The 12,075-nt window shown below is 44.1% G+C and overlaps 2 protein-coding genes across 2 annotated transcripts; both read left to right on the forward strand.

The window, feature by feature from the left end:
• Positions 1-466: 466 nt before the first annotated feature.
• On the forward strand, positions 467-3,869 carry LOC101319236 (protocadherin alpha-2-like). The gene has a single exon (XM_033853278.2). It carries the CDS (start codon positions 818-820, stop codon positions 3,353-3,355), a length of 2,538 nt encoding a protein of 845 aa, XP_033709169.2. The 5' UTR covers positions 467-817; the 3' UTR covers positions 3,356-3,869.
• Positions 3,870-6,495: 2,626 nt separating this feature from the next.
• Positions 6,496-10,504, forward strand: LOC117311622 (protocadherin alpha-3-like). Its single transcript, XM_033853277.2, has one exon. It carries the CDS (start codon positions 7,554-7,556, stop codon positions 9,960-9,962), a length of 2,409 nt encoding a protein of 802 aa, XP_033709168.1. The 5' UTR covers positions 6,496-7,553; the 3' UTR covers positions 9,963-10,504.
• Positions 10,505-12,075: the final 1,571 nt, after the last annotated feature.

Below are 12,075 nucleotides of genomic sequence, written 5' to 3' on the forward strand. Positions count from 1 at the left end.
AAAAGAACTGAAAGCAGGGTCTCAGAGATATTTTCACACCCATGCTCATAATAGCACTATTCACAATAGCTAAGAGGTGGAAGCAACCCTGATATCCATGGACAGATGGATGAATGGATAAACAAACTGTGGTATATACATGCATCAGAATATTATTCAGCCTTAAAAAGTAAGGAAATCCATCACATGCTACAACATGGATGAACCTTGAGGACATTATGCTAAGTGAAATAACCCAGTTACAGACAAATACTGTAAGATTCCACTTATGTGAGGTACCTAGAGTAGTCAAATTCATAGAACCAGAAAGTAGAATGGTGGTTAGAGGGGTGTGGTGTGGTGGGAAAGGGGAGTTGTTTTCTAATGGGTATAGATAGGTTCATGTTTGCAAGATGAAAGTTCTCAAGATCTGTTTCACAACAATGTGAATATACTTAACATACTAAATTGTATACTTAAAAGTGGATGAGATGGTAAATTTTGTTATATGTTTTTAACACAATTAAAGGGGGGAATGATATATTTCAGAGTTTAAAATAAATATTTTCCCTAAATGAAAGCTATCAATAAACTTAGACTAGACAATTGTTTAATTTTAAATCTACAGAATAAATAGTAGAGCCTACATTTTGGCCACATGATGTCGCTGTCTACTACAGTGTATTCTGTAGGAAGAAAAATACCCAGGGCCCTCTTGTCACTCCAGAGAGACAGAACAATAAGAGAAGCAGCAGGACTTGAGCAGAGACTAGAGGACAATATTTAAAATTTTGCAAAATATGATATTCTAATTTGATCAACTCGCTGAGTATTGGTGATGGTGTCTTCTAAGAGTAGGGGCGGAGAGGTCGGGTGTCTGCTGCTCTCGCTTCTGCTCCTCGCTGCAGGGGAGGCCAGGAGCAGCCAGGTCCACTACTCCGTCCCCGAGGAGGCCAAACACGGCACCTTCGTGGGCCGCATCGCCCAGGACCTGGGGCTGGAGCTGGCGGAGCTGGTGCCGCGCCTGTTCCGGCTGGCGTCCAAAGGCCGCGGGGACCTTCTGGAGGTAAATCTGCAGAATGGCATTTTGTTTGTGAATTCTCGGATCGACCGGGAGGAGCTGTGCGGGCGGAGCGTGGAGTGCAGCATCCACCTGGAGGTGATCGTGGACCGGCCGCTGCAGGTGTTCCATGTGGAGGTGGAAATAAAGGATATTAATGACAATCCGCCAGTATTTCCAGTGACAGTAAAGACTATCCGGTTTCACGAATCGAGGCTGCTTGACTCGCGGTTTCCTCTAGAGGGGGCGTTTGATGCAGATGTCGGAGTAAATGCTCTTCTCTCCTACAAGCTCAGCTCCAGTGAGTTTTTCTTTCTAGATATACAGACAAATGATGAACTAAGCCAGTCTTTGTCTCTTGTGCTGAGGAAATCTCTGGACAGAGAGGAAACTGCTGAGATTAATTTGTTACTGGTGGCTACTGATAGGGGCAAACCTGAGCTCACAGGCACCGTTCAATTGCTTATTAAGGTATTAGATGTGAATGACAACGAACCTACTTTTGACCAATCAGTTTACAAAGTACAATTGTTAGAGAACATCGCAAAGGGATCCTTGGTGATTAAATTAAATTCTTCTGATGCAGATGAAGGATCAAACAGCGAGATTGTGTATTCATTTAGTAGTGATGTGTCCCCCAATATAAAGACCAAGTTCAAAATAGATCCCAGCTCAGGGGAAATCAGAACTAAGGGACAATTAGATTACGAAGAAGTGAAATCTTATGAGATTCAAGTCATTGCGTATGACAACGGGACTCCACCAATGTCTGGGCACTGTAAAATTTCAGTAAAACTTGTGGACATCAATGATAACACACCAGAAGTCTCAATCACGTCTCTTTCACTTCCCATCCGAGAGGATGCTCCGCTGGGAACAGTCATCGCCCTCATCACGGTGTCTGACCGCGACTCCGGTGCCAACGGGCAGGTGACCTGCACCCTGACCCCCCATGACTTCTTCAAACTGGTGTCCACGTTCAAGAATTACTATTCGCTGGTGCTGGACAGCGCCCTGGATCGCGAGAACCTGGCGAACTATGAGGTGGTGGTAAAAGCACGGGACGCGGGCTCGCCTTCCCTGTCGGCCACAGCCAGCGTGTCCGTGGAGGTGGCCGACGTGAACGACAACGCGCCCGCGTTCGCGCAGCCCGAGTACACGGTGTTGGTGAAGGAGAACAACCCGCCCGGCTGCCACATCTTCACGGTGTCGGCTCGGGACGCGGACGCGCAGGAGAATGCGCTGGTGTCCTACTCGCTGGTGGAGCGGCGGGTGGGCGAGCGAGCGCTGTCGAGCTACGTGTCGGTGCACGCGGAGAGCGGCAAGGTGTACGCGCTGCAGCCGCTGGACCACGAGGAGCTGGAGCTGCTGCAGTTCCAGGTGAGCGCGCGCGACGCGGGCGTGCCGCCTCTGGGCAGCAACGTGACGCTGCAGGTGTTCGTGCTGGACGAGAACGACAACGCGCCCGCGCTGTTGCTGCCCGGGCCGGGCGGCGGGGCGGGCGCGCTGAGCCAGCTGGTGGCTCGGTCGGTGGGCGCGGGCCACGTGGTGGCGAAGGTGCGCGCGGTGGACGCGGATTCGGGCTACAACGCGTGGCTGTTGTACGAGCTGCAGCCGGTGGCGGGTGGCGCGCGCAGCCCGTTCCGCGTGGGGCTGTACACAGGCGAGATCAGCACGACGCGCGCCCTGGACGAGGCGGACGCACCGCGCCATCGCCTGCTGGTGCTGGTGAAGGACCACGGCGAGCCGGCGCTGACGGCCACGGCCACCGTGCTGCTGTCGCTGGAGGACAGCGGTCAGGCGCCCAAGGCCTCTTCGCGGGCGTCGACGGGCGCCGCTGGCGCGGAGGCCGCTCTGGTGGATGTGAACGTGTACCTGATCATCGCCATCTGCGCGGTGTCCAGCCTGTTGGTGCTCACGCTGCTGCTGTACACGGCGCTGCGGTGCTCGGCGCCGCCCAGCGAGGGCGCGTGCGGGCCCGGGAAGCCCACGCTGGTGTGCTCCAGCGCGGTGGGGAGCTGGTCTTACTCGCAGCAGAGGCGGCAGAGGGTGTGCTCTGGGGAGGGGCCGCCGAAGGCAGATCTCATGGCCTTCAGCCCCAGCTTACCTCAAGGTCCAGACTCAGCAGAAGAAAGGCAACAACTCTCGGAATCAGAACAGTTCGGAAAGGTGAGTCTTTTAATTTTTTTTTCTGTCGGCTCTGAAATTGTTCTATTTTCTTTGTTCTCTATGATTCTATTAATTTTTAAAAATAATTATTATTGGAGTACGGTTGTTTTACAACGTTGTGTTAGCCTCCACTGCACAACAAAATGAATCAGCCATACACATTCTATTATTTTGATTCATAGCTCTGCTTTCATTTTGTATCATTATCTTGTACAATATATGGTGTGAATTAGAAATCAATTTCTTGCATTGAGAAGAATTTAAATGCTTTTCTTATTTTTACATTTTGGATTTTCCTTAATTAAATCTTGCCATGAAAAATAGGATTAAAGTATTGAGAAAACACTTCAGCAAAATTTGAAAACTTAACATTACGTGTAAATATTTTTTCTCAAATTAAAAAATCACAATTGGAAAAAATTTAAAGAGGATGATTATGGAATACATATTTTCAATTTACACCATCCATTCTGTCAGAATATGTTGGGAATTTCCTAAATTATTCTTTTGATCAAGAATTCATTTATCGGGCTTCCCTGGTGCCGCAGTAGTTGAGTCCGCCTGCCGATGCAGGGGACACGGGTTCGTGCCCCGGTCCGGGAAGATCCCACATGCCACGGAGCGGCTGGGCCCGTGAGCCATGGCTGCTGAGCCTGCGCGTCCGGAGCTTGTGCTCCGCAACGGGAGAGGCCACAACAGTGAAAGACCCGCGTACCGCAAAAAAAAAAAAGAATTCATTTATCTTTATCTGTTTATTCAACAGTTAATATGTTAGTTTTTCTTTTCATGTATTTTAAAGCAGCCTGAACAGATTTTTAACGCCTAGCATCCAAAGTATATATCATAACTCATTACAACACATGACATCACTTAGAAATCATTGCTAATCTTAGGTATGTCTTTCAGTAGTAAAAAGATTTCACATTTGCAAAATCCTTAGAGTTTTAAGGCACAGTAGAGAGTTTATTGAGAAAAAATATCTCCCTCAATTTTGTTTAATTAAAAAAAATTTGTTTTTAAAGTCACATTGTGGGGTGGCCAGGTGGTGGGACTTTTTCTTCATACAAGTGGAGAGTACTTTAACCCAGTCTTTATGTTAGTGGGGGTGCTTAGTCACGCTTAAAGTATATCACTGGACTAATGTATGCAGACCTCCCACTGTGCAGAGATTGACCACCTTCCTTTGGTACCACACACTATGCCCGTGATAACATTTTCCAAGACTGAGCTCACTTAATTTCACCTGGCAGCAACTATATTCCTAATGATGTTGGGAGTTTTTCCAAAAGGCAAAGACTGGCATTGAATGACTACATTTTCATTGGTAACTACTATGTTGGGTAATTAAAACACTAAACTTGATGAGTAAATAAGTAAATGTTATACTTGGAAGGGAAATTAAAAACACTTTTTTTTTCAACAAAAGGAAGATGTCTTGGGGTGAAATTACTGTCTTCTACTACTCTTTTGTCGTTACTTATTTGCTGGTTTATTTCCTCCCAAATGATGAATTGATGAATCATGAAATAACTTCCACTAAGTGATCTTAGCTTTAGCCATTTCACAGATAGGCCAGAATATCAATTTCTATCTGGGATCTGCTATTAAAGGAATTGAGGAGTTTGGTGGGGAAATACTGAACTTTATTTAAGGATAATCTGTTCCTGTGGGAAATATATTAGTGCCTTAGAGTTGATAAGCCTCAAAATACAGTGAATATATATTTCCTGGGAATCAGAAAAGTTCATCTGAGGCTTTACAGAGAAAAACAAATGGCTGAAGCTCTTTCTTGGGATGAGTCATCCCACCTAGAGTACTATAGCTACTCACCACCTTCTTGAGACTAGTGTACAGAAAGTGTGAATGGTCAGATGGAATCTGTCCTACTGGAAGTCTGGCTACTACATTTCTACTCTAGGTAAATGGTAAGATTTAAAATTATATCCAGGTGTGCCCATATCTCCAGGAGTCACAATACATCACTGTATAAATTCTTGATTTCTTATTCCTTATTTACATTTTCTTGATTCAGTTGCCAAAAGAGATGTCTAAGTGAGAGTAGATATTATTCACTGATACCTTAACCACACATTAGCACAACTTTAAACTCATATAATTCCTTTAGTATTAACTTCATCTCATAATAATCATTATGGAATCTACTCTGTTATAAATTCCCTGTGCCATTCCAATTTGCAGATAGTATACTCTTAAATGTCATGAAATGTGAAGTATTACAGTAAGTTGTGAAAGCCATCTCAATATGAAGTCCATGATATTTAAAACTTTTTAATTTTGTCTCTCATTTTAAAACTAGCTACTACCTTTCAAGATCCATCAAAGCACTAACTGGCATATTGATATCTTAATTATTTCCTAGATATACTCTTTTCCAAAATAATTCTTAAATGTTTACTTTTTAAAAAAAGATTTCTTGATGTGGACCATTTTAAAGTCTTTATTGAGTTTGTTACAATATTGCTTCTGTTTTTTATGTTTTTGGTTTTTTGGTGCCGAGGCATGTGGGATCTTAGCTCCCTGACCAGGGATCAAACCCACACCCCCTGCATTGGAAGTCTTAACCATTGGTCCACCAGGGAAACCCATTAAATGTTTACTTCTTTTTCATGAACTAGTACAAGAGAATCAATTAGAAATTATCTGTTTGATATCAACAAATATCATTAATGTAACTTACCTCTTTACTTATATTCTTGAGAAAGTTAATTTAAAATATTCACTTATTTATACATTAAAATTTAATTGATAATTTATTCTATTCTAAATGTGAATGATAAAATATGAGTAAGTTGCAATGCAGTCTTGCATTCAATGAGTACATGGAAAACCTGGTATGAAAACTTTTCTCCTAATATTTAAATCAAATTTTTGTTTGTTTGTTTTTGGCTGCACCCTTGGCAGTGGAAGCACGGAGTCCTAACCACTGGAGCACCAGGGAATTCCCTTAAAGCACACGTTTGATTTCATTTAAAAAGAGTAGGACTATAAGCAAAAATCTGGGCATTCTCTTACCTCTCTAAATTCAACCTCTTCCCATGAATTTTCTTTGCTCAGCTTCCAAATGCTCAGAGAATGCATGCCTTTTACTAACTTTACAGAGACATTTAGTATATTTCATTGCCTAGTCTTACATGTATTGAGTGAGTCATATTCCAAAGTTACTTTTCTCTCTTTAATAATTGGTTAAACACCAATTATTACAAGTAACAACTTTTTAACAAACTGGAATCCAGAAATTCATCCAGAGTGGAGATTATTAAAAACAGAATCATTTCATATTGTGAACATGTTAAGATATACAGGTAAATTGAAATGTACAAGTGATGTGTAAATTTAAAAAACTAATATACTTTTCCTTGGTATGATGTGAATATAACAAATATCCAAACACACAGTGTTTTCATGCAACAAAAACCAAATTTACAGAATAACTGCACTGTAAAAGACTGACTTGTGGCATCTTTATGTAAACAGTTGAGACAGCTAACAAAGATGCAGTTGTTGGATAAAGGACACAGGAGTGGTTCATAGACATTCTACAAAGTAAGAAACATATTTTATAAATTAACGATTGCCATAGTAATGTAGAAGTAAAATTTTCAAGGTCTGTTGTTTTGATGGTTACAAATATCAAAGACCCGATTTTTCTGTAAAATGTAGACTTTGTGGCCAAGTGGTTAACGTCATGAGTCTTGAATCATATTGAGATCCTACTCAACATCACCAGTTAATATTACTTTTAAGTTACTTAACCTGTATGCATTTCCACTTCACTGTTTGTAAAAAGTGAATCATATTAATACCTACCTCAGAGGGTTGTTGTGAGAATTTAAAGGGCTAACCCTATTAAAACAAATGAAATAGTACTTGTCACATCGGAAATATTTCCAAAAGATGTCCACTACTGTTATAATAGTAATCACTTATTTTACTATATTTAACTATATGCCATGGATTGGCCTAATTTAAAGTCATGAATTAGCATAAAAGTTCTAAGGATATATTTTGATAAAATATGAAGACTTTGAGGAGTGCTCGAAGGAAATTACAGGGAAAAAAAATGGGGGAAAGTTCAATGGAAGGAAAAAAAGGTAAATACATTTATTTAATACTTACACATTTAGCCACATGATGTCGCTGTCTACCGCAAGGTATTTCACCACAAAAGATATGCAGCATTTATTACGTACTAAGATGCTGGTTTTCCTCACCATCTCTTAAATACGTGCACGGAATGATTAAGAAATGAAAAATAAGGAACTAGAAAAATTTAAAAATTTTTGATCGATGCAAAAGCGACCCAATATTTGGAAAAACGCTTGCAATGGTATTTTTCTGGAGAGAAGGTCAGGGAGTCTGGCGACTACTGCTTTCGGTTCTGCACCTCCTATTCTGGGAGGCAGGGAGCGGCCAGGTCCATTACTCTGTCTCCGAGGAAGCCAAACACGGCACCTTCGTGGGCCGCATCGCCCAGGACCTGGGGCTGGAGCTGGCGGAGCTGGTGCCGCGCCTGTTCCGGCTGGCGTCCAAAGGCCGCGGGGACCTTCTGGAGGTAAATCTGCAGAATGGCATTTTGTTTGTGAATTCTCGGATCGACCGGGAGGAGCTGTGCGGGCGGAGCGTGGAGTGCAGCATCCACCTGGAGGTGATCGTGGACCGGCCGCTGCAGGTGTTCCATGTGGAGGTGGAGGTGAAGGACATTAACGACAACCAGCCGGTTTTTCCAATGGCAGTAAAAAATTTGTTTATTTATGAATCCCGGCCGCCTGGTTCTCGGATTCCGCTAGAGGGCGCATCAGATGCGGATATCGGAGCTAATTCGCTATTGACCTACACTCTTAACTCCAATGAATATTTTACCTTGGATGTTAAAAGAAATTATGTGGAAATTAAATCCCTTGGACTTGTGCTGAAAAAACTTTTAGATCGAGAGGTCACTCCTGAGCATCACTTACTTATAACAGCAGTTGATGGTGGGAAACCAGTACTCACTGGTACTATTCAACTGAAGATCACCGTTGTAGATGTAAACGACAATGCCCCAGAGTTTGAGAGCACGATCTACAAAGTCAGATTATTTGAAAATGCACCAAACGGTACCCTAGTAGTGACTGTTAACGCCTCTGATTTGGATGAAGGGATAAATAAGGACATTGTGTATTCTTTCAATACAGACATGTCAGCAGATACTTTGTCGAAATTCCACATAGACCCTGTTAATGGATACATCAGTGTAAAGGGTAACATAGATTTCGAGTTCACTAAGTTATATGAAATCCAGGTAGAAGCAACAGATAAAGGAAATCCCCCAATGGCAGATCACTGCACGGTTGTAGTGGAAATTTTGGACACCAACGATAATGTACCTGAGTTGGTTGTCAAATCACTCTCTTTACCTGTATTAGAAGATGCTCCACTAGGAACGGTAATCGCTCTGATCAGCGTTTCCGACGGCGATTCCGGTGCCAACGGGCAGGTGACCTGCACCCTGACTCATCATGTACCCTTCAAGCTGGTGTCCACCTTCAAGAATTACTATTCGCTGGTGCTGGACAGCGCCTTGGATCGCGAGAGTATGGCCAACTATGAGGTGGTGGTGACCGCGAGGGACGGGGGCTCGCCTTCCCTGTCGACAACGGCCAGCGTGTCCGTGGAGGTGGCCGACGTGAACGACAACGCGCCCGCGTTCGTGCAGCCCGAGTACACGGTGTTCGTGAAGGAGAACAACCCGCCCGGCTGCCACATCTTCACGGTGTCGGCGCGGGACGCGGACGCTCAGGAGAACGCGCTGGTGTCCTACTCGCTGGTGGAGCGGCGGGTGGGCGAGCGAGCGCTGTCGAGCTACGTGTCGGTGCACGCGGAGAGCGGCAAGGTGTACGCGCTGCAGCCGCTGGACCACGAGGAGCTGGAGCTGCTGCAGTTCCAGGTGAGCGCGCGCGACGCGGGCGTGCCGCCTCTGGGCAGCAACGTGACGCTGCAGGTGTTCGTGCTGGACGAGAACGACAACGCGCCCGCGGTGCTGCTGCCCGGGCTGGGCGGCGGGGCGGACGCGCTGAGCCAGCTGGTGGCTCGGTCAGTGGGCGCGGGCCACGTGGTGGCGAAGGTGCGCGCGGTGGACGCGGATTCGGGCTACAACGCGTGGCTGTCGTACGAGCTGCAGCCGGCGGTGGGTGGCGCGCGCAGCCCGTTCCGCGTGGGGCTGTACACAGGCGAGATCAGCACGACGCGCGCCCTGGACGAGGCGGACGCACCGCGCCATCGCCTGCTGGTGCTGGTGAAGGACCACGGCGAGCCGGCGCTGACGGCCACGGCCACCGTGCTGCTGTCGCTGGAGGACAGCGGTCAGGCGCCCAAGGCCTCTTCGCGGGCGTCGTCCGGCGCCGCGAGTGCGGATACGGTGTTAGTGGATTTGAACGTGTACCTGATCATCGCCATCTGCGCGGTGTCCAGCCTGTTGGTGCTCACGCTGCTGCTGTACACGGCGCTGCGGTGCTCGGCGCCGTCCAGCGAGGGCGCGTGCGGGCCCGGGAAGCCCACGCTGGTGTGCTCCAGCGCGGTAGGGAGCTGGTCTTACTCGCAGCAGAGGCGGCAGAGGGTGTGCTCTGGGGAGGGGCTGCCCAAGGCAGACCTCATGGCCTTCAGCCCCTGTCTTCCACCGGGCCCCATTAGTGGGGATAGAGAAGAGCAGACGGATGTGAAGGTTGATCTTCCTGCTAAGGTGAGTAACTTTTAAAAATCCTTTCAAAACTGTCTTTGTTTTTAATTCTCAACGTTACTACTCCTTTGGAAACATTTTAATAGTTAATTAGTCTTGTTGCTGTCAATAGAGTTTTCAAGGTATTGGTTTTGTGGTTAAAGTGTTTGAATTTCTTGTGACTAATGGCTTTGAACCGAATCAGCAATAAATGGTAAGACCCATACTTGCAGGTTTTTAAAAGTCGCTGTAGAATTATTTTATTGCTACAAATCTGGATAGAAACAAAATATATTTTCCAGGGTAAATTGAATTGATTAGAATATTTGACTTAAACTGTGGTATGCTAATACCTGCACAATGCTTCAGTAACTTATGACACTTTTTATTGGAAATTCCTACTGGATGTTAGTCCAAATGTCACTGACACTCTTCCTTTTTATTATGCTTTTACATATTCAGTTTCAAGCATTAGATTATTAAGCCTGTTGTCTCCTATAGAGCCTCTTTTACTCACTTATCCATTTATCTGTATTCTCAGTTCCTTCTTTCTACTTGAACATGATTGTTTTAATTTTTGTGCTCACATTTGGCAATACTGTGTATTGTTGCTAGTTTTCCAATTGGGTTAAAAAAAAGTTAGAATAATAAATTTATTGCTTTTAGAATTGTGTCATTTTCTCTCTTCTGTTTCTCACTACTTTTTATTAGTAAACATTAAGAAATCAATAGGAAGTGAAATTTTAATACTCTCTTTAGTATATCATAATTTAGAAAATATTGCGTTTGAAAGAATATTATTAATCTTGTTAAGAAATATTATTTTCTATCTGAACAGTGTAGAGAAAAATACTGTATACCTCATTTTAAAACTATTCAATTAGCAAAACTTATTTATTATTAACCTCTTTTACATGCAGTATTAATGATGCTAATGTCCAAAAAATTCAATAAGTCAATGTTATTACTGGTGACCCTCCTCTGAATACCAACCTATTAATGTGTGTCATGTAGCAAGTACAAAGTTCCAAATAACTGGAAGTGAAATTATTTTCCATTCATTCCCCTATTTGGTATTTGGTCAGTTACCCTAGTAAATAGTTGGTCTCCCATTGAAGTTTCTTTGCCACTGGAAACCAAAGCTTAGGTATGTTAGTGACTGGAGAATGGGCAAGTATTCTAAACCATTAGAGACAAAAATGAAGATATCAACCTTGCTCTGGTGTATTCCATTCTAATTGTGTGGAATACTTTTCCACACAAGTTATGTACTACAACTTCCTACTTCCTTGTTCAAGTTTCCTTGGTGAAACCTGATTAATACTCAATTACATTGTGGGATAGGCCAACATATAAAATACATAATCCTCCTTTTTTCCACTTCCATTTCCTCTTTCTGGCACTGTCCTTTGTGGCCTCCTGTCCATCAAGTATGAGCCACAGCATGTCCAACCTCAGTTCACTATTTATTTTATTAGGTATCATTTTCATCCTATTGTGAATAATAGGGCCATCCAGAGTTCTTGTCTTCCAGGATGTGGGACTTCAGTCTTCAAATCCAGCTCCCCTCTTCAATTTTTTTTTTTTTAGTACAAATGGGCATATAGTTTTATTTTTTAAATAAATTTATTTATTTTTGGCTGCGTTGGGTGTTTGTTGCTGCGCACGGGCTTTCTCTAGTTGCGGCGAGTGGGGGCTACTCTTTGTTACGGTGTGCAGGCTTCTTATTATGGTGGCTTCTCTTGTTGCGGAGCACGCTGTGCTCTAGACATGCGGGCTTCAGTAGTTGTGGCACGTGGGCTTCGTAGTTGTGGCTCACAGGCTCTAGAGCACAGCCTCAGTAGTTGTGGTGCACAGGCTTAGTTGCTCCCCGGACCAGGGCCCGAACCCGTGTCCCTGAATTGGCAGGCGGATTCTTAACCACTGTGCAACCAGGGAAGTCCTCCTCTTCAACTTCTTGACTAACATGATTCTCAGCTAATAAGACATTTTAAAGACTTTTGAGTTCTTCCCTTTAGAGATGTGTTGTCTCTATACCCGTTAAATAGTGAATAGCTCCCAAATAAATATCCTTTCTATTCTTTTGCATACCTCATCTATACATTTAATTACTTGCAAAATAAAGTAAATGGACAGGGAGTCCTTTTCACTT

This window comes from Tursiops truncatus, chromosome 3, assembly GCF_011762595.2.
Source record: "Tursiops truncatus isolate mTurTru1 chromosome 3, mTurTru1.mat.Y, whole genome shotgun sequence".
Classification (NCBI taxonomy): Eukaryota; Metazoa; Chordata; class Mammalia; order Artiodactyla; family Delphinidae; genus Tursiops; species Tursiops truncatus.